The following is a 23,559-nucleotide window of genomic DNA, read 5'->3' on the forward strand; positions in this document are numbered from 1 at the left end:
TATATTTATTCAATGTGTGAATGAGTGAATTGAAGATGCACAGGCCTGTATATGCAAAAAGTACTCATCTATTTTATTTCTGTTTCTTCTCTGATGCAGATTATGCTGGCTTCTTGAAAATCCGAGATGTACGTGTTTCTTATGAGAAATTAAGGAAACTTAACAAAAATCACTGTAAACTTCTTACGGGAAAAATGACAGAAATGGACAAAGTGGTTAGTGCACTACAAAGCGAGCTACGAGAAGCCAAAGACATGATATCACGGTTAGAACATCAAAAAGTGGAATGGGAACGTGAATTCTGCAGTTTGAGGTACAGCATCTTGGCTTTAAGGAAATATTTCAACTGTTTCCTTTTATACTACAGATGTGTAGGGGCAGTTTTCTAATTGCTGACTTACCTTATGGGATTTTCCTGGAAAGAATACTTGTTTAGTGTTGTGAGGTGTGTGATTCTTGGCAATAACACAGCAAGTTCTTAACAGTGAATACTTCTAATACTTAATGTATATTCCAAATCACAATTTTAATGGCCCTATAAAAGTCCACCATAGTCCAAGAAACATCATTATTTAAGAGATTGAATTATGATTGTTTTTCATCTTTCAGTATTTTAATTAATGCTGTCAGGAATGTCTTTTATATAAATCTGTTTCTACATGTCTGCTTACTTACTTGGAATCAATTCTTCAATATAATGTAATCTGGTTAAAGTATAAAAATTTTTAAAAAGGTCTTTGATCCATATTTTTAAGTTGTTCTCAGGAAAGTTTATATTATTTTCTGTACCTACTAACAGAGTATAAAATGGTCATTTTTCTCAAGACAGTAAAATTCGCCAAAATTGAATCCGTTTGCTTCTTAACATGCAGGGGTTAAAAAGTAAAGTGGGGGTGCCTGGGTGGCTCAGCTGGTTAAGCATCTGACTTCGACTCAGGTGATGATCTCGTGAGTTTGAGCCTTGCTTTGGGTGGGCTCGAGCCCTGCTTTGGGTGAGCACGAGCCCCACTTCGGGTGAGCTCCTCTTCTCTCACTCTGTCTCTCCCTCTCTGTCTGCCCCTCGTGGGATTCTGTCTCTCTTTGTCTCTCTCTGCCCTCGCTCACTTGAGTCATCTCTCTCTCAATAAAAAATTTAAACAAAGTAAAATGGGGGCGCCTGGGTGGCTCAGTCAGTCAAGCGTCCGTCTTTGGGTCAGGTCATGATCTCAGGGTTCGTAAGTTCGAGCCCCACATCGAGCTGTGTGTTGTCAGTGCAGAGACCACTTCGGATTTTCTGCCTCCCTCTCTCTCTCTCTGCCCCTCCTTTGTTTGCATGGGCTCTCCCTTTCTCTCTCAAAAATGAATAAACATTAAAAAAAAGTAATACGGGAAGTGATTACTGATAAGTTTTTTCAACATCTCTGTCATAGGTAGATAAAATTAATTCAAAAGTGTATGCTGAAAGGTCATATTACTCTTTATTGTTTACTTAATTAATACGTATCCTGTGTTGTTCTAAAAAGGGATGTTGAAGTGATTCCTAAAGTAGGTAATCACCCTCAACAAGGTAAGTTGCAAGTATTGTGGAAGAAGAAACAAAAAGTATAGGCAACAGATATTAGACTTGTCAGCGTAGTCTTGGATGACAGTAATCTGCACGTGTATGTTGTGTAAACAACATCCACAGATGCTCTCTTTCACTGCACATCATTTTTGGAGGTACCTGTAAGGTTTCGTCAAGTGGAAATTTTATTTCCAGTGAATTGATAAACTTGCTTATAAACAGTAACTTCTCTTTTTAATGAGAAACTGAATTATCTGTCCTATGGAGGAATAATTATACTGTGGGAAAGGGGGTAATTTTCAACTCTAACTTTCCTGAATAATTTCAAACTTCCTTTCCTACAACATCTACCAGAGTTATTACTGACTAAAACTAACTAAGTTGCATAATGCTTTCTCCTGGCTTTTTTTCAACTGTATATATGGTTTGGAAGAGATTGAAGTGACAAATTAAAAACATGAACCCTACAAGGAAAACAATCGGAGAACATAGAAATTTTTCATTTGGATAATAAGCCAACTTATGTGGAACCAGATCATAAAATGAACTTTTTATGTCTAACAAAACAAATTTTAAAAGAAGCACATGTAGGGGCGCCTGGGTGGCTCAGTAGGTTGAGCGTCCGACTTCAGCACAGGTCACGATCTTGGGGTCCGTGAGTTCGAGCCCCGCGTCAGGCTCTGGGCTGATGGCTCAGAGCCTGGAGCCTGCTTCCGATTCTGTGTCTCCTCTCTCTGTGCCTCCCCCATTCATGCTCTCTCTCTCTCTCTGTCTCAAAAATATAATAAATGTTAAAAAAAGAAATTAAAAAAAAATAAAAGAAGCACATGTAATTGCAGATGTACCTTAAAACAAGAAAAAGAAGAAGAAAGAAGAAATGCTGATATGTTATATGAAAATATTAGGGAAAAGTTAAGAAGAAACGAAGGTGAATATAAGAAAGTAGTTGAAACAAAACAAGTTGAACTCGCTCTTAGAATGCTAAACATGGAATTGAAGGCCACAAAAAATAAGGTAAATCAGTTTTTGATAAAAACTGTATTTCCATCATTATTACATAGTGTAATACATATATATTTTATAGTATCCCTTTGACTCAATATATATTATTTAGGTTTAAAATAAATTAAAACATGGGATCATGTTCTTTTGAGCTTTTTTTAAAGTTCTCCTCTTCAGTTTTTGACCTTTTTTTTTTTTTAACAGTATGAGACCAGAATCATAATGAAATATGTCTCCAGTTTGTAGAAGAGCACAGTGACACTCAGTGGCAACTTTCTCCAGAACAGAAGGCCAGAGTCTTACAAGATGGAAGTCTAAACAATCACCTTTACAAGAAAAAGGAGCTAGAAATGGCTCATAAGAAAACTAATTCTGAGGTATCTTCTTTAGTTATTTTTTATGTATTTGTATACATTCTATTTTTTAGTTACTATTACTTTTTTCTCCGTGTGTGTGTATAAATTATATATGTGTGTATATATATATATATATATATGTATATATGAAACTGAACTCTGTTCATCATGGAAACTATAGAGGATTTTAAAAGCACATATATTTATGGAGGGGCATGGGGGACGGTGGCATTTCTGCTTCACTGGATAAAATAATATTCTTGATTAAATGCATTTGTCTGCAACAACTAGTGACATTCATAATGTCCTCATCCAAAGGAGAGGCTTTTATTACTTTCTGTAGGAATTGATGAGCTTTCCCTAATCTCAAAACTATTTCTACTAGCAACATGTGTTTTGGTTTTGAACAGTTACTTCACTGCCTTGATATATTAATAGGTTAGTTGAACACTTCCACTAATGGACAGGAGGACGAGTGTAGCCAGTTCACTGATCATATTTTCGGTATCAAGTCTCCTACTTTTGAGAAAAGTAACAGTTTTGCTTCAAGTAGCATCCTATTTCATTACACGGAAATTTGATAACAATGGTATGCTGTGGTATATACTTAATGATAATTTATTGATAGGTATTTTATTCCTAATAAAATGGTTGAGTGTATTTCCCCTCTTTTATATTTATTACTGTTTTCAACATGAAGAGGAAATACAAGTCATTGCAGCAGTAAATGATCTCATGATTTTCTAAGACAGGTATAAATTTCACCTTATTTCCTATGAGTATTTTGAAATACAAGACTTATTTTGTACTTGTGTATTTACACTAGAGAAGTGGCAGTGGTTGGTGCAAGAGCACTAGTTGTGGAGTGAGAAGACCTGGGGAGAGTCCTGCAGCTCACCGTTTTAATCTCTCCATTCTAGAATTGTGATAACCAAATGAGTTCATTGATGTATGTAGAAGTGTTTCTATTATAGTACAGTGCCTAGATTTTTCAGTTATCAATAGATCTAATTCTTATAACTGACTATAGAAATGGTAGCAAAGTAGATATCTATGAAATAGTCTCAGGAAAGAAGAATTTTAGGAAATTTAATCTGTCCGAGTATATGCAGAGCTAAGGATTGTACTGTGGGGTCGTTGTGTTCGATACCTACTGTAAACTCAATTTTTAAGTATAGTCAGATTTATTGATCTTTTATTTTAGGCCTTCTGGTTTGTTGTAAATCAGAGAAAGGCTTTTCCAATTCTGAGATTCTGAACACTTTTCTCACAAATTCTTTTTTACTTTCATGTCTTCATTATCTTCGGTTAAAGTTCTGAACTTTTGGGAACTTATGCTTGTCTAAAATTTGAGATTTGGAGCCAACTTTATTTTTTTCCAGTTGGATATTCACTTACTGTAATCTTCCTTCCTTCCTTCCTTCCTCCCTTTCTTCCTTCCTTCCTTCCTTCCTTCTTTTCTTTCTTTCTTTTCATGTTTCTTTATTCATTAGAGAGAGAGAGAGAGAATGCAAGAAGGGGAGGGGCAGGGAGAGGGAGAGCGAGAATCCTGAGCAGGATCCTGACTGTCAGCACAGAGCCTGATGCGGGGCTTGAACCCACAGAATGTGAGATCATTCCCTGAGCCAAAATCAAGAGTCAGACACTTAACCAACTGAACCACACTGGCACCCCCTGTAACCTTTTCATTGTTTAAACATAGATTATACTTTCATTTCAAAGAAAATCATGATAATGCCATTTTATTGAGTGCTATCTGAAAATGTGCTTGGTTTTACTTAGCTTTCTGATAATCATGAGAAAACACAAGATCGGTTGCATAAAAACCACATGTTGCAGGATGAAATTGTCGTGCTAAGACTGGAAAGAGACACCATAAACAATCAGAAGTAGCCAGGGAGATAACACCTTTTGTGTCTTTAACTGAATTCAGTGAACAGGAATGTGTATGTGTTACAAAAAGATGGTGAATTGATGTGTGTGTTGATATTTCTCAAAGTACGTATGTGAGAGTTGTCTATTATTAACATAATTTAATAATAAGATGATTTAGAAAATCAGTAACAGAAATGTCTTATTAGGTAGTTGTGAGACAACTTCAACAGGAACTGGCTGATACTCTGAAGAAACAGTCTATGTCAGAGGCTTCCCCAGAGGTTACGTCATATCTTTGTCTGGAAGATGAAACACAGGATCTCAAGAAGAAATTAGGTCAAATCAGAAGTCAGGTATGCAGTAAATGTAACCTGTCACCACCTAACCTATAGCTGGTTAAATAATATAAAGTGTTTTAGGATACCAATTTCCATGGACCGCTTTCTTTGGTATTTTCATTATATTAATTTATTATGATTTTAGTATCTTTACAATGCATTTATTTCGTAAGCTTCTGCGTCTCCTTCTCCTATTTGTGTTATACATTGTTTTCTTATAATACTTACTCTTAGGAAAGTTGAGGCTTTTGTATCCTTCCTCACAGAAATTGAGAGACTTTTTTCATTCTTTCTTTAATTTAAAATTTTTGTGACAGTTTATTTATTTATTTATTTTGAGAGAGAAAGAGTGAGAGAGAGTGTGTGTGTGCATATTAACAGGGGAGGGGCAGAGAGAGGAGAGAGAGAGAATCCCAAGCAGGCTCCATGCTGTTAGTGTAGAGCCAATGTGAGGCTCAGTCTCATGAACCGTGAGATCATGACCTGAGCTGAAAGCAAGAATTAGACACTTAACTGACGTAGCCACCCGGGTGCCCAAGAGACTTTTGTCCCCTACTAAACAATGCTTTTAATGATATCCCTATTACCATGATGAGGCAAGCTGGATCAAATCAGAAGATAATGTTTAATGGAATGTTTCAGATAATTGTCTTAGTTCTCATCTTCCCTTTTGGGAAGAATGCGTACTGATTTCACTTAACAAACCACTTGAACTTCGGCATTTCCTTCATTTTCTTTGCCTTTTAGACATATTGTCAAAGCACGGAAATATTCAGATCATGTATAGTATGGACGCCCAAAAGCGAGAATTAAGAACATTCTCTGTGTCCTGCCATTGGTTTTTTTTTAAAGCTATTTTGAGGTACAATACACATACCATAAAAGTCACCCATTTGCCACGCACAGTTCACTGTCTCTGTGTACACTCGTGCAACCATCACTGCCATCAAGTAGAATGTTTTCCTCACCCTGAAAGGAAACCCTTACCCGTTGCTCCCAGCCTCAGGCAACCACCAGTCTACTACTTGGTCTCTCAATGGAGTTGCCTCTTGTGAATATTTCATATAAATGGAGTCACACAACATGTGGTCCCTTGGGACTAGCTAGCTTCACTTAATGTTTTCTGGGTTCATCTGTGTTGGTTACAGCTTATATCAGTGCTTCATTTCTTTTTATTGTCAAACAGTACTCCATTGTGGGTTAAGGCCCTTGTTCATTCATCAGTTGATGGACCTTTGGGTTGTGTCCACTTCTTGCCTATTAATACTGCTGCTTATGAACATTTATGTAGTTCTTGTGTGGACATCCGTTTTTAATGTCTCTGCCATCAGATTTTATCCTCTGAGTTGATTGGGTTGATTTCACCATCTCTCAGCCATTACTCATGCTGTCCTTACTGTCTTTTTAGTTTCTGTTCCTCTTGAGTAAACCTATGTTATTCAGACTTGGCTCACAGTCTCCTTTCCAATGAACTTTCTCTGACTGTTCTAACTCCCATTAGCTTTAACTCTCTTGACACTTGTCATCTAGCCTGTGAAGAACAATTCAGTCATTTATTTGACATTGTTATTCTTTTTTTTCATGACAGGTAATTTCGTCTTCCTAAGTATAAATTTAAGGGATAGTAATAATTGATACGTGTGGTTCTTTTCCTTGTATAAATTGAAAATATTTTAACTTAACAGTTTTTCTGAAAAAATTAAGTGCTTTATACTGTATCAATAAATTCTTCTTGGAAACATTGGTATAACAAAGCTTTTATTCTAAATGTATGCTAAGAAATGAAATACTAAATTGAGGGGTACCTGGCTGGCTCCAGTCCGATCAGAGTCTGCCTTTGGCTCAGGTCACGATCACCATGTTCTTGAGATGGAGCCCTGCATCAGGCTTTCTGCTGTCAGCAGAGCCTGCTTTGGATCTGTTGTGTCCCTCACATTCTGCGCCACTCAGACTCGTGCTCTGTATCAAAAAATAAACGTTAAAAAATGTGTGTAATCTCTATACACACACACACACACACACACACACACATATAAGTAAAACAATTAATGAAAGCACTTAATCAAATAGAGGAGAAATGTTCAATCAAATGTCTAGTTTATTTTTCCCTCTCACTATGAAAAAGCATGCTAAATTTGTCTTTCTTCCTTACACAGCCAGAACTGGGATTTAAAAAAAGAAATTTTTTTAAGGTTTATTTACTTTTGAGACAGAGAGACACAGAGCATGAACGGGGGAGGGTCAGAGAGAGGGAGACACACAATCTGAAACAGGCTCCAGGCTCTGAGCTGTCAGCACAGAGCCCGACGCGGGGCTCAAACTCACGGACCGCGAGATCATGACCTGAGCCAAAGTCGGCCGCTTAACCGACTGAGCAACCCAGGCGCCCCCAAACTGGGATTTACAGATTGATAGCACTTTACCAACTGCAAATATATGGGGGCAGCTTTTCTGATATGCTTTTACCACAAAGCCTTAATCTCTTCATCCAGAGTACATGCTAAAGCAGCCTAACGTAAACGGTATGGACATGAAATGATTGAGGAACTTTAGTTTCGCAAGACTCAATTATTTCCATGTCAGTGGTTTTCCCTTGCCTCTGATGGTCATGTAAAGGATCTACTACTCAGTGAAGGAGGTGCTATTTGTACCATAGTCTGTGAGCATTGTCCACTGCGTGGTATAGAGAGGAAGTATGTTAAAATGATTATAAGTGGGAAAAAGTACTGTTGGCTAGTGGCATTGGCAAAGTTTTTGAAGTACTGAGGAGATTCTAGGCCTCATGCTCCCCATTTGCTACCACTTGCGGTGGAATGAAGAATAACTTCAGTATAATTTGTATAGGGGAAAACTTGTATTGGCAGGTCACCTGCCTAAACTATCACATTGTATTGGAATGTTAACTACCGCAACAGTAATCATGCTACATGCAGACACTTAGAGCTGACTATGTTCCACCTACCCTTCTAAGTTGTTCATTCCTTATTTCCTAATTTAATCTTCCCAACATCCCAGTGGGGTAGATACTATTATTATTTATTTTGAGATCACTTTTTTAAGGTCCTTTTGTTGAGAGAGACAGAGAGACAGAGAGACAGAGAGATTGTGGGGACGGGCATGTAGGGAGAGAGAGAAAAAGGGAGAGAGAGAGAGAGAGAGAGAGAGAGAGAGAGGGAGAGAATCCCAAGCAGGCTCCTCGCTGTCCATGCAGAGCTCGATGTGGGGCTCAATTACATGTCTCTGAGATCATGTCCTGAGCTGAAATCAAGAGCCAGACACTGAACCCACTGAGCCACTCAGGTGCCCCAGTAGCTGCTATTATTACCTTTATTTTACAGATGCAGAGATTGAGACATGGAAGTTTTAGGTAGTGTGCTCAAGGTCATACAGCTCATAATGAGCAGAAGTGGGAATTCAGACCAGGCATTCTGGCCCCTACTAGGATATTGCTTCTCAAATTCTTCCATGAAATATCTTGTTGTCACTGAAAACAGCATGTTCAGTTTTATAATCATGAGAATAGCAACGTCATTCACCTATGTGAATATGTAAAATCATAGTTGATGTGGTGCTAGGAATATGAAACTAGAAATGTTTACCATAAGGTAAATTCCTATATTTCCTCCCATTTGACCAATAGATACGTTTGAACATTTATCTCATCATATATAATATAGAAACATTAACAATGTTATGTTTTTGTAGGAGAGTAGGCTGGTAAACTATTCTGTAAGAGTATTGAAACATTTCGTCTTTGTAGGCCATAGTCTCTGTTGCAGAAGCTGAACTCTTTTGTTATGACCTCAAAGTAGCCATCAATCAGCATGTAGAGGAGAGAGAGGCTGGCTCCAAAAAGATTTTACTTACATCGGCGCTTGGGCGGTTTAGCTGCTTGAGGTCCTGACTCTTAATATCCACTCAGGTCATGATCCCAAATCCCACATCATGAGACCGGTCATGAGGCCAAGCCCCACATCAGGCTTTCCCCTGAGCTTGCAGCCTGCTTACCATTTTCTCTGTCTCTCCCTCTGTCTGTCTTCCCCACTTCTGCATACTCTCTCTCTCTCCGTCTCTCTCTCAAGTCAAAAAAAAAAAAAAAAACAAAGAAGCAGGTGATGGTGTTCTACTAGATTTTCAGTGGTTAAAATTATTTTTTCTTTATTTTAGTTGCAGGAAGAACAGAAACGACATGCAGAGGCTGTAAGATATGCTGAGGAGATGAAAGATCATATGCAAAAGTATAATTTAAACCTCACAGAAAATGACTTGTTTATTTATAAAGCAGATAAACAGTGTAGTATGGGAAATATATTAGTTATGCCAGTATATCACTGTTAAGCTGGATACAAATTCCACCTTTGAGCTATTTTGAAATGCAAAATTGTGGCATATTATCTCTCAATTTTGCACCTTATCCACAAAACACAATGAGAGAAAGGGCACAACTCCCAAATCTTCCTCTTGATACAATTTAAAGAATTTCTGTAATACCGTGATTTGTTCAGAAGTTATATGATGTTGTTTTAGATTTATGTGTGAGAATAATTATCTTAAGATCTGCATTTTAGGCTACAGGTTAAAAATGCCACACAAGAAGCAACCATCAAACATCAAGCGGCCCAAATTCAAGATCTTGAGAGCAACGTGATAAAGACAAGTTTGGTAAGTCGGTCTCTTAATGTCTGTCCTACTGAAAAGGAATCCGTATTTCACTAGGAGTAGTACATAAGAATGTTTTGGAACCTATGGAAAATCTCACTGCTCCAAAGGTTTGGTTGATATTGTTCCTACTTGCTACTAGTGTTGTAATTCTTCAATATAGATGAAGTTGATTGAACTCATAAAGTAATGATGTTTATAGTGAGATTTTCATAAAAACATTGTGAGAGTCTTAAAAAGCAACATTTTATCTACACCCCAGTTAGCGTTTGGTTTAGTACACCTTTGGCTACTATTAATAATGCTGTTGTGAACGTTGGCATGCAGATGTGTGAGTCCCTGCTACTATTTTTCAGCGTGTTTCCAACTTCCGCACACTTTGAGTGATCGTGTCATTTGAATTCTGACTTTCTCTTGTAGCCTCAACCCTTCAGTGAGAGTTTGAGAACGGGTTATTTTAATGATGATTTGTTGTAATTTGTAATTACAAGTTCTCAATTTATTGTCTTCATCAAGAATGACTAGCAGGTCTTTATGCAAACGTCCTTCTCAAAGGAATGGACTTTTCTCCTTGTTGGATTTTGTAAAGGAAAAGAAATGCCAGTGAAAAAGTAGAAATGTCTGCTCTGTCAGGGCCTTACCTAGTAACATAGTGCTCCTACCATTGCAAGTTCAGAAACCCATTTTCTTTTTCCACTCACTTGAGTTAATCAGCCTTTCAGAGATTTCACAATTCAGCCTCAGAAAAGACTAATGTGCCATTCAGGATTCTAATTTATTGATATGTAGTGAAACCCCAACTGTTTTCCAAGCAGAACAGTTAATGTCCTTGCACTCTCACCCTCCTTTGGAGGATGCTCATTGTAAATCCTAAGCGGGAGCAATGAGGTAGATACACTGGCCAACTCGTTTCTGTCAGTCACAAAAGCTATATAATATACATGCAAGTTTCATTAGACAGCTATACCCATCAGGGGAATTAGAACATTCTGTTGACTGGTCCTTGCTGTGGCTGAAGAGACATTGAAAATCATTTTCTTTTCTAGACGTCTTACAAATGAGTCACATTGTAATAGGGAACTTTTCATGCGAGTAATATGACACTCTTTTGATCAGTCTTCTATGAATGAGAGTGCTAGGCATTGTCCTGCTACTGTGCCCTAAAGAAATCATTAAGGTCTCAAAAACTAAAATTTGTAAGAATACGCGAAACTGATGAAGCTTATTAAAGAATAACGAGGGATTTTCTGTACATCTCTATAGAAAGGAATTAGGGTCATGGTATGAAATTAGCTGCCACTTTAAGGTCTTCCCTGCAAATCAAAAACTTAAGATTGCATTTGGCCAACTCAGTCCATAGCTCTGACTTCTCTAGAAGGTCCTCATCTCCTGAATCCCCAACCAGAGGCTTCCTGGGTTGAGAAAGTTTTTGGTGAGGCTGGGGGCGTTACTCTTTTTGTTGTATATTTAGTTTTAATTTTTTTTTAAATTTGCATCCAAAATAGCATTTAGTGAAGCAATGATTTCAGGAGTAGATTCCTTAATGCCCCTTACCCATTTAGCACATCCCCCCTCCCACAACCCCTCCAGCAACCCTCAGTTTGTTCTCCATATTTATGAGTCTCCTGTGTTTGTCCTCCTCCCTGTTTTTATATTATTTTTCTTTCCCTTCCCTTTTGTTCATCTGTTTTGTCTCCTAAAGTCCTCATACGAGGGAAGTCATATGATTTTTGTCTTTCTCCGACTAATTTCACTTAGCATAATATGCTCCAGTTCCATCCACGTAGTTGCAAATGGCAAGATTTCATTCTTTTTGATTGCCGAGTAATACTCCATGGAATATATACATACCACATCTTATTTTTTTAATTTTTTTAACGTTTTACTCATTTTTGAGACAGGGGAGACAGACCGTGAACAGGGGAGGGTCAGAGAGAGGGAGACACAGAATCTGAAACATGTCCAGGCTCTGAGCTGTCAGCACAGAGCCCGACGCGAGGCTCGAACTCACGGACCGTGAGATCATGACGTGAGCCGAAGTCGGCCGCTTAACCGACTGAGCCACCCAGGCTCCCATACCACATCTTCTTTTCCATTCATCCATTGGTGGACAGTTGGGCGCTTTGCATGCTGTGGCTACTGTTGAGAGTGCTCCTATAAACATGGCAGTGCATGTGTCTCTTCGAAACAGCACACCTGTATCCCTTGCATAAATGCCTAGTAGTGCAATTGCTAGGTCGTAGGGTAGTTCTATTTTTAGTTTTTTGAGGAAACTCCATACTGTTTTCCAGAGTGGCTGCACCAGCTTGCATTGCCTCCATCAATGGAAAAGAGATCCTCTTCTCTGCATCCTCACCAACATCTGTTGTTGCCTGAGTTGTTAATGTAAGCCTTTCTGACAGGCGCAAGGTGGTATCTCAGTGTGGTTTTGATTTGTATGGCCATCTGGATGTCTTCTTTGGAGCAGTGTCTATTCATGTCTTTTGCCCATTACTTCACTGGATTACTTGTGTTCAGGGTGTTGAGTTTGAGAAGTTCTTTGTAGATTTTGGATACTAACCCTTTATCTGATATGTCATTTGCAAATACTTTCTCCCATTCTGTCGGTTGCCTTTTAGTTTTGCTGACGGTTTCCTTCGGTGTACAGAAGCTTTTTTATTTTGATGAGGTCCCCCTAGTACATTTTTGTCTTTGTTTCCCTTGCCTCCGGAGACATTTTGAATAAGAAGCTGCTGCAGGCAAGATCAAAGAGGGTTTTTCCTGCTTTCTTCTGATGGCTTCCTGTCTTCCATTGAGGTCTTTCACCTATTTTGAGGTTATTTTTTGTGTAACGAACAACTTTTTATGTGAACATGTTTTGATTTCTCTTGGGTATATACCTATAAATACAGTTGCTAGTTCATATGGTAACTCTGTTAAATAAACCTTTTTTGTTTGTTTTTGTTTTGTTTTTTTCAACCTTTTGAGGAGGGGCAGGCACCTGGGTGGCTCAGCCGGTTGAGTGGCCGGCTCTTGATTTCAGCTCAGGTCATGATCTCAGGGTTGTGGAATCGAGCCCTACATTGGGCTCTGCTCTGAGCATGGAGCCTGCTTGGGATTCTCTGCCCACTCTCCTCTGTCCCTCTACCCCACTTGTGCACTCTCTCTCAAATAAGTTTAGAACAATTGTTTTTCTAGTTTAACCTTTTGAGGAACTGCCAGACTGTTTCCAAAGTGGCAGCAACATTACATTTTCATCCGCAGTTTTTGAGAGTTCCCATTTTCCTGATTCTTGCCAATGTTTGTCATTATCTGTTGCTTTCATGATAGCAATTCTAGTGGGTATGAAATGGCATCCTGTGGTTTTTGGTTTGCATTTTCTTAGAACTAATGATGTTGAACGTGTCTCTTTTATTTTTGAGAGAGACAGTGTCAGCAGGGGAGGGGCAGAGAGAGAGGGAGACACAGAATCTGAAAGTCTCCAGGCTCTCTCAGCTGTCAGCACAGAGCCCAATGTGGGGCTCGAACCCACAAACTGTGAGATTGGGACCTGAGTCCAAGTCAGAAGCTTAACTGACTGAGCCACCCAGGCACCCCAAACACCCCCCTTTTAACGTGATTATTATCCAATTCTGTATCGTCTTTAAAGAACTAATCCATTCTTTTGCCCGTTTTTATATTGGTTTGTCTTTTCGTTATTGGAAGAGTTATTTAAACATCCTACATACAAATCCCTTAACAGATATGGGATTTTCAGGTATTTTCTCCTATTTAGTCACTTGCCTTTTCACTTTCTTGATGGTGATATTTGAAGCATAGTACTTTTTAATTTTGATGAAGTAATCTTAATCTGCTTTTGTCTTTTGGTGTCATGTCTAAGAAATCATTGCCAAATCCAGTCACAAACATATACACATAAGCTTTTTTCTAAGAGTTTTATCATTTTAGCTCTTAGATTTTAAGTTAGTTTTGTATATATGCTATGGGGTAGAGGTCTGATTTTATTACTTTGCATGTGGATATCCATTTGTTCCAGTGCCATTTGTTGCAAAGACTATTCTTATTCCATTTTATTGTCTGGCACCCTTGTGGAAAATCAGTTCACTATAATGTGAGATTTATTTTTAGATTCTCAATGTTAATACGTTGATCTATATGTCTGTCCTTATGCCAGTACCATATCAAATTTTATGAAAACTTCTTCCTAGTTATCTTGCAAATTACCAATCACTTATGTAATAATAAAAAGTCAATGTAGTAGAACTTAACTTTGCTCCTATAGAGATTTTTGCTTCTTTAAGGACGCTTTCGCCACCCTATGCCTTGCTGACCCCATGACTCGATGTGAAGTCAGGCCAAAAAGATAAAATGCTCTTTCTTTAGTATGTTCAGATTTTTATTTATTTATTTATTTATTCATTCATTCATTAATTTATTTATATTTATATATTTTTTTAGAGCGTGCACAAGCAGGACGACGTGGTGTGTGGGGAGAGAAAGAGAGAGAGAGAGAGAGGAGAGAGAATTTTTAGCAGGCTTCACACTTAGTGTGGAGGCTGACAGGGGTCTTGATCCGATGACCCTGGGATCATGACCTGAGAGGTTGAGGCTCAACTGACTGAGCCACCCAGGTTCCCCGCCTGTGCAAACTTTTAGTGTCTCAGTCAGTGCTGCCCACTTTCATTTCCATCAAATCTTGGCCATAGGATCTCTTGACTCAGTCTACCGTTTACTTCATTATATTTTATTATCTCATAATGCATAGACTCATCCATAGTTGTCACCTTCTAGGAAGGAAAAGATTAACTCTGGGCTATTCCTCATTCCTGTTAAGAAATCTTGCTAATCCATCATCTTGCAATTCACAATGAGATCCTCTTCTGACCTGGTTCTTGTGTGTAACACTGGTGTTAATCCTGTTCTTGGCACAGATCCTACATTCTTGGAAAACACAGTAGCCTGTTTCCCCTTCTTTCACTTAAATAGAAAGATATGCATAGCTATAAGTTATAGCTCAGCGTATAATTAATGGAATAAACATTACATCATTCAAATACTAAAGCTGTACAAAGTGAAGTAGTATTAAGTTGATTTATCAGAGACAAATAGTAGATTGGTAATTTGAATGACAAAAAAATTTTGAAGCCAACTTGTATGATATGGAGAAGCATTGTGGGACAACACAAAGATGAAGTGGTCTTACCTCCCACACAAACAAGGTTGGAGTAAGGTAAAGGAGAATGTGCAGTTAATTTAAGTAGTGTTAAAGGACAGTACATTTGTTTTGCTACTGAAAAGATGAAAAATGATTCCATGACATTCTCTTTATTTCCTCACTGAGGAAAGGAGAATGAAGATTGAGCATTCAATGGATTAAAAAATACTCAAAGCTGCCTATTTCCTTTAATTGAAGTCAGATCAAAGGCCCAATTTTGGTTATCAAATTGACTCTTTCTAGTTTTTCAACTATTGTGCTTCAAATTGTATGTCTCTGTGCTTCTACCTTAACTTGAGGGGAAATTCTAAAGAGGCATTCCTTCCTACTTGTAAGAGTAGTTGGAATTGAAGGGAATTTTACAAAAAAATCTTAGAGACAGGAAGATGGCAGAGGAGTAGGAGGACTCTAGGCCTGCCTCATCCCACGAATACAACTAGATAACAATCAGCTCACCCTAAATACCCCAGAAATTGACCTGAAGACTGACAGAACAAACTCCACAACAAAAGGGAGAGAAGAGGCCACATCAAAGAAGGTCCTTGATGCAGAAATGTCATCTAGAAGAGAAACAGATCCTGGCTGCTGCAGAGGGGAGGGAGTCGAGGTTGTGGGTAAGGGTGAGAGAGAGGAACGTACAGGGGAACGCACAAAGAGAACATTTCCCCATAGCCACTGGCTTGGAAAATGAGGGGCTACATTTCGTGAGTTCTTGTAACCAGTAGTGCGTAAAGTCTGGAGTTTCAAAGGGCATTTGGTTTAGCTTGGTTAGAGCCCTGAGGTACTGCACTGCTCTTGGACAGAGGGCAGGCAAACAACGTGGGAGCATATAGCATGGGTACAGTGGTCTGAAGAGCGCCTGGGGCACACAGTGGGGAGATTATTTGCTCTTCTCAGAGCACGTCCCTCAGAGGCAAAGTTCAGAGAGCCCTGTCTGTAGGAACAAAGCTGCTGGCTGGCACCAACACCTTCTCCTGCCCCTCACCACAAACATAAAGCCACCTGCAGGAAGCACTGCATTGCTAACACTGGCTACCTAACTTGCTTACACCAAATACCACCCCCTTGCACACTGGTGGAACTACCTTTCTCAATCACTCTTGCTTGAGTCCCAGCACAGCAGACCCCTCCCCCAGAAGACCAGGACAAATGCCTGCCCACACCACATCTCCCAACCAGAGAGTTTCCCTTGGCCTCAGTTCCAGTAGAGGTGGTGACAGGTCTCATTTCCTAAGCAGACCAGAGCACACCTAGTTAAAACTCGCTACGTTCAGGCCAGGGACCAAACACTCACCAGCCCAGGCGAGGAGAGCCTGGGCAGATGACTGGCCTGAAGGATAGCATAGCCAGAACACAACAGCAGAACACATGCAGCACACACTGGTGACACTCCCTGAAGTGCTAGACCCTGGGCATTACATGACGTCTTTTTCCTAAGTCCATTACTTTCGGGAGCAGGTGACATAACTGGCTTCTCTAACACACAGAAGCTGGCAGATACTTAGACAAAATGAAAAGACAGAGGCATTTATCCCAAATGAAAGGACAGGATAAGGCCATGGCCAGAGACCTAAATGGGACAGATGTAAATAACACGCCTAATGGAGAATTTAAAACCATGATCATAAGGATATTCACTGGACTTGAGAAAAGAATGGAAGACATCTGAGAGACCCTTACCACAGACATAAAAGAGTTGAAGAAGCAGAGATGAAGAGTGAAGTAAAGATGAACAGCAAGCTGGAAGAAGCAGAGGAACAAATTAATGACCTAGAAGACAAAGTAATGGAAAGCAGTGAAGTTGAAGAAGACAAAGAAGAATTATCCAATGCAAGAATAGACTTAAGGCACTCGGTGACTCTGTCAAATGTAAAAACATTCATATGATAGGAGTCCCACAAGAAGAAGACAGAGAGAAGGGGACAGATAATTGATTTGAAGACACAATAACTGAAAAATTCCCTAATGTGGAGAAGGAAACAGACATCCAGATCCAGGAGGCACAAAGAACTTCCATCAAAGTCAATACCCAAGACATGTTGTAATTAAATTTGCAAAATATACTGCTAACATCTTTTATTTTTTTTTAGTGTTTTGTTTTTTGGTTTTGTTTTTTTTTAATTTCCGTGACAAAAAGCAGACACAAGCAGGGGAGGGGCAGAGAGAGAGAGAGACAGAGAGAGAGAGAGAATCCCAAGCACTCTCTGTGCTGTCAGTGCAGAGCCCACTGGAGGGCTTAAACCCACGAACTGCGAGGTCACGACTTGAGCTAAGATCAAGTCATGCTTCACCAACTGAGCCACGCAGGCGCCCCACTGCTACAAATCTTAAAAGCAGCAAAACAAGTCATTCACTTCCAAGGGAAAACCCACAAGGCTAGCAGGAGATTTTTCAACAGAAACTTTGCAAGGCAGAAGGAAATGACATGATATATTCAAAGTGCTGAATGAGAAAAATCTGCAGCCAAATATACTCTATCCAGTAAGATATCATTCATAATAGAAGGAGAGATAAAGAATTTCTCAGACAAACAAAAATGGAAGGAGTTTGTGACCACTAAATCAGCCTGTAAGAAATATTATCAGGGACTCTGAGTGGAAAGGAGAGATCAAAAGTGACAGTATAAAGGCAGGAAATGTAAAAGCAGTAAAAAAAATGTATATTTCTGTAAAAAAAAATCGTCAAGGAATGTCCCAAAAAAGGATATACAATATAATAGCTTATCAAAACATGGGGGGGGGGGGGAAATGAGATCTAACTTAAGTGACCATCAACTTAATATAGACTGCTACACGCAGAAGAGGTGATATACAAATTAATGCTTATCATATACCAAAACCCACTAATAACCATGCAAAGAATAAAGAGAAAGAATTCCAAATATATCATTAAAGCAAATTAGAAAGACATCAAAGGGAGAAAAACAATAAAGGATTTGAGAAAATCTCCAGAAACAACCACAAAACAAGTAATAAAATGACAATAAATACATACCTGTCAATAATTACTTTGTATATAAATGGAATAAACACTCCAAGCAAAAGACCTAGGGTGACAGGATGGATTAAAAAACAAGACCCATCTGTATGCTGCGTATAAAAACCTGATTTTAGACATAAAGACACCTGCAGATTGAAAGTGAGGGGATGCTTGCACTGTTGGTGGTAATGCAAACTGGTGCAGCCACTCTGGAAAACAGTGCGTACGTTCCTCAAAACAATTGAAAATCGAACTACCCTACGACCCCTCAATAGCACTACTGGGAATTTATGCAAAGGATACAGGAGTGCTGATTCATAGGGGCACATGTACTCCAATGTCTATAGCAGTGCTTTCAACAATAGCCAAATTGTGGAAAGAGCCTAAATGCCCATCAACAGATGAATAGATAAAGAGATGTGGTTTTTATATATACACTGGAATACTACCTGGCAAGGAGAAAGAGTGAAATTGTGCTATCTCTTGCAATGTGGATGGAACTGGAAGGTATTATGCTACATGAAATAAGTCACAGAAAAACAGATATCATATGTTTTTGCTCCTATGTGGAACGTGAGAAACTTAACAGAAGACCGTGGGGGAAGGGAAGGGGAAAAATAGTTACAAACAGAGAAGGAGAGGGGCAAACCATAGGAGACTCTTGAATGCAGAGAACAAAGAGAGGGTTGATGGGGGGCGGTGGGTGAGAAGGGAAAGTGGGTGGTGTGCATTGAGGAGGGCACTTGTTGGGTTGAGCCCTGGGTGTTGTCTACAAGTGATGAACCACGGGAATCTACCCCCAAAACCAAGAGCACACTGTACACACTGTATGTTAGCCAAGTTGACAATAAATTCTATTAAAAAAAAAAAATGAAAGCGAGGGGATGGAATAAAATTTATCATGCTAAAAGAAAAAATAGTGATACTTTTGTTAGACAAAAGAGTCCTTAAAACAAAGACTGTGGGGCACCTGGGTGCCTCAGTCATTTGAGCGACCGACTAGGTCTTGGCTCAGGTCATGATCTTATGGCTGGTGGCTTTGAGCCCATGTTGGGCTCCAGGCTGACAGCATGGAGGCTGTTTGAAATTTTCTCTCCCCCTTTCTATATCCCTCCCCAACTCTGTCTCTCTCAAAATAAATAAACAACCAAAAACAAAAACAAAATCATAATAAAGGGTACAATCCAATAGGAAGATCTAACAATTGTAAATATTTATGCACCCACCATGAGAGCACTCAAGTACATAAAACAATAACCAACATAAAGGAACTAATTGATAATAAGACAGTAATAGGGTACTTTAACACCCCATTTACATCAATACCTTAACAAAAAAATCACCAAAAAATACATCTTAACAGAAAATCACCAAAGAAACAGTGGCTTTGAGCCATACAGAGAAAGACAAATATCATATGTGTTCACTCTTATGTGGATCCTGAGAAACTTAACAGGAATCCATGGGGGAGGGGAAGGAAAAAAAAAGAGGTTAGAGTGGGAGAGAGCCAAAGCATAAGACACTCTTAAAAACTGAGAACAAACTGAGGGCTGATGGGGGGTGGGAGGGAGTGGAGGGTGGGTGATGGGTGTTGAGGAGGGCACCTGTTGGGATGAGCACTGGGTGTTGTATGGAAACCAATTTGACAAAAAGTTTCATATATTTTTTAAAAAAAGAAAAAGAAACAATGGCTTTGAATGACACAGTGGACCAGATTGGACTTAAGAGACTTTTTCAGAACGTTCCATCTTAAAACAGAATACACGTTGTTTTCAAGTGTACATGGAATATTGTCAAGAATGGATCACAAACAAAAAACAGGCCTTAATTATTAAAAACAATACATGCAGGTTAAATAACGTGCTACTACACTGGAATGGGTTAAGCAAGAGATACAAGAAGAAACTTAAAAACGTGCATGCAAATGGAAATGAAAAAACAATGGTCTGAAACCTTTGAGATGCTGCAAAAGTGGTCCTAAGAGGGAAGTACATAGCAATATAAGCTTACTTCAAGAAGCAAGAAAAATTTCAAACAACCTAACCTTACACCTAAAGGAGCTAGAAACAGAACAAAAATGAAGCCTGAAGCCAGCAGAAGAAAGCAAGTAATAATCATCAGAACAGGGGGCCCTTGGGGCTTAACTGGTTAAGTGTCTGACTCTCGATTTTGGCTCAGGTCATGATCTCACAGTTGTGAGATCGAGCCCCGTGTTAGGCTCTTTGCTGGCAGCATGGAACCTGTCTGGGATTCTCTCTCTCCCTCTCTCTCTCTCTCTCTCTCTGCCCATCCCCCACTCATGTGTGGTCTCTCTCAAAATAAAATTTAAAAAAAGATTGAAACAGAAATGAATGTTAAACAAAAAACCGATAATACTAGAACAGATCAATGAAACCTAGAGCTGGTTCTTTTATTAATTTTAAAAATTAATAAAACTGATAAGGTGTTAGCCAGAGTAATCAACAAGAAAATAGAAAAGACCAAAATAATAAAACCACAAATGTGAGAGGAGAAATACGAACCAACACCACAGAAATACAAACATTTATGAGAGAATATTGTGAAAAAATGTATGCCAACAAGTTGGCCAACTTAGAAGAAATGAATAAATTCCTAGAAATATATAACTTACCAAAATAAAACAAGAAGAAATAGAAAATTTGAAAAAAGTCAATAACCAGCAAGGAAACTGAATCAGGAATCAAAAAACTCTCAACAAACACAAGTCTAGGACCGGATGACTTCAGACGTAAATTTTAACATGTAAAGAAGAGCTAATACAAAAAAAAAAAAAAAGAAGAAGAAGAAAAGGAAAGAAAAGAAAAAAGTTTAACCTGTTCTTTTCAAATTGTTCTAGAAAAACATAAAAGGAAGGGAAACTTCCAAATTCATTCTATGCCAGCTTTACCCTGATACCAAAACCAGATAAGACGCCACAAAGAGAATTACAGTCCAGCATCTCTGATGAACATGCAAAAATCTTCAACAAAATAAGCAAAATGAATCCAACAATACATTAAAAAATCATTCACGGGGGGCAGGGGCAGCTGGGTGGCTTAGTGAGGTAAGCATCCAACTTCAGCTCAGGTTACGATCTCATGGTGCATCGGTTTGAGCCCAGTGTCAGGCTCTGTTGACAGCTTGGACCCTGGAGCCTATTTCAGATTCTGTGTTTCCCTCTCTCTCTGTCCCTCCCCTGCTTGTGCTCTTTCTCAAAAATAAATAAACATTAAAAAAAAATCATTCACTATAACCGAATGGGATTTATCCCTGGTTTGCAGGGGTGGTTCAATATTTGGAAATCAATGAATGTGATACCTCATATTAATTTTCAAAAAAGAATAAAATCATATCATTGCAATAGACGCAGAAAAAGAATTTGACAAACTATAACATCCATTCATGATACAACCTCAACAAAGTAGGCTTAGAGGAACCACACCTCAACATAATAAAGGCCATATATGGAAAATGAGCAACTAATATGATCCTAACTGGGGAAAAACTGAGAGAAAAACTTCTTAGATCTTGCTTCTAGTTATCTGCTTCTTCTCATTAGCACCATTGGTTGTTAATAAATTAATCTTAACATTCATTACATCCTACTTTAATGGAGACCAATTTCTCCTATACAGGTTTATGTGTCTTATCTCTTTTTTTTTTTTCATCCACTTTTCAATTTATCATTTTTGTTTTTTTTCTTAACAAACTGCCCAAAGGTTAGATTTCTTTTCTTCACAAATCTGTTAGGAAAAGTGTGGCCAGGACAGCTAGTCTCTGCCCCGCTCAGCTTCAGGTGGGGCAACTGAAAGGTTTGGGGTTGGATCCATTTGAAGATTTGTTCACTAACGTCTGGTGGTTGATGCTGGCTGTTGCCTGGGACTTCAGTTCAGGAGGCAGCAGAAACACTTAAACTGACACACCTAGACCCTCTTTGTGGCCTAGGCTTCCTCACTAGATGGGGAGCTAGATTCCAAGTAAGCAGCCTGAGATACAGAGCAAGGAAGAAGCTGTATCGCCTTTTGTCACCTAGGCTTGGAATACACACAGGATCATAGTCACATATTCTGTTCATTAGGAGCAAGTCACTAAGTTGTTCCATGGCCTTTTTTTAAATGGAATTAATATTTAAAACCTATGGACACCTTTAAAAAGCAGTATAATTTACCCACTGGCCACAAATGTTTGTATTCCTCCCACCTGAAAAATACATTCACTCCCCTCCCCCTCCAATACCTCCTGCAAGTCTCAGTTATCATGGCCTCAGGTTCAGGGCTTGAGTCCAAGATCTTACCATCTTAATCAGGTGCAGTGGGGATAAGCTGCCTGGGTTATGGTATCTAAAGTATAGCCCGTCGTCGAGTGCAAGGGTTCTCAATATGAGGACTTGAGAACGAAAGAGTTATTTACCACTCACAAATGCAACATTCTAGTCAACTGCTGAAGACTCTCCCATTCAGAAAAAGAAGATGGAAAGCACCCTAGTCCATAAGAGTTTTGAAATATAGCCTGATGCATGCTGTCAGTTCTTAAGTTAGGACTTAATCCTAACCACGGGAATACTTTCTCCATGTCTCTTCCCTTTCTTTACTCTTTGAGCTCTTGGTTCCTTCCTTTTCATAAGGAATGACCTGTATTTGCAGCTGTTTTTTCATCCTGCTTCCTCCCTGTGAGACTTCTAAGACCCAAAGGCCTCTTTTCATTTTGCACTATTTGGCCCCTTTTAGTCCAAGGTAGCAAAGAGTATGTTTGCTACTATAAATCTCTTACCTTTTTTAGTTTTCTGTAAATATTACTGGATTTCATGCCGCATTTTAGCAAAGCGACCCTCCCAAGTCCTTTTGAGATAAGCTTTTCGCTTCAGGTTTCCTGTGAAGCTCTTATAGGAAAATGCCTTTAAAATTCGTCTACTCTTGGCGCTCCTGGCTGGCTCAGTTGGTAGAGCATGTGACACTTGACCTCTGGGTGCTGAGTTTAAGCCCCATGTCGGGTGTGGAACCCACTTTAAAAAAAATCTTACACTCTTAAGATCCTTAAAGAAATTGGAGGCATACCTTAAATCTTTCTGTTTTCCTGGTAGCACCCTGGAGTTTCTCTTAACCCAAAAGCCATTTCTTTATTTTAGCATTATTTGACAGTTCAACATGTAGAGAGGCTGTAAATGAGAAACAGATACTTGAACCCAGTAAGTCCTGGTTCCTTTCAGTTGCATAGTCTTTAGTTTCTCTTTCCTATCCGTTTTACTTTCAGGTGTTTTCTAGCATGACTTCCCTTTCCTCCAGTGTCATTTTCTTCACTTGCTTAGAAACCCTTGCTGTCAGCCTCTTCACAGGCCATCAGGTTTCCACTAAGAGTCTTGTGGAGGCCCTTTTTGGGTCTCATTCTTACCCTTTTCTACATCTTTCCAGGTTCGACCTACCTCCTGGTTCAAAGGAAGTTTAGTTTTAGGTTTTTTTGAATAGCAGCACACCATTTTTAGTATCAGTATCTGTGTTAGTAATTTACTGCTGCATAATAAGCCACCTCAAAACCTAGTAGTTCAAAACAGCGTTTCTCTTGTTCACCAATCTTTTGTTTAGGCAAAGCAGAGTAGGGCAACTCATTTCTTCTTCA

At 39.0% G+C, this 23,559-nt stretch overlaps 1 protein-coding gene across 1 annotated transcript in view; it reads left to right on the forward strand.

The window, feature by feature from the left end:
• LOC109257159 (ankyrin repeat domain-containing protein 26-like) overlaps positions 1-23,559 on the forward strand; it is a 90,956-nt gene that overhangs the window by 49,751 nt on the left and 17,646 nt on the right. Inside the window, 6 exon segments of the mRNA XM_053901549.1 lie at positions 100-313; positions 2,383-2,557; positions 2,785-2,922; positions 4,983-5,129; positions 9,282-9,314; positions 9,669-9,776. Coding sequence (XP_053757524.1) covers positions 100-313; positions 2,383-2,557; positions 2,785-2,922; positions 4,983-5,129; positions 9,282-9,314; positions 9,669-9,776 — 815 coding nt within the window.

Source organism: Panthera pardus, unplaced genomic scaffold, assembly GCF_024362965.1.
Source record: "Panthera pardus isolate Hobbes unplaced genomic scaffold, ASM2436296v1 HiC_scaffold_1, whole genome shotgun sequence".
NCBI lineage: Eukaryota > Metazoa > Chordata > Mammalia > Carnivora > Felidae > Panthera > Panthera pardus.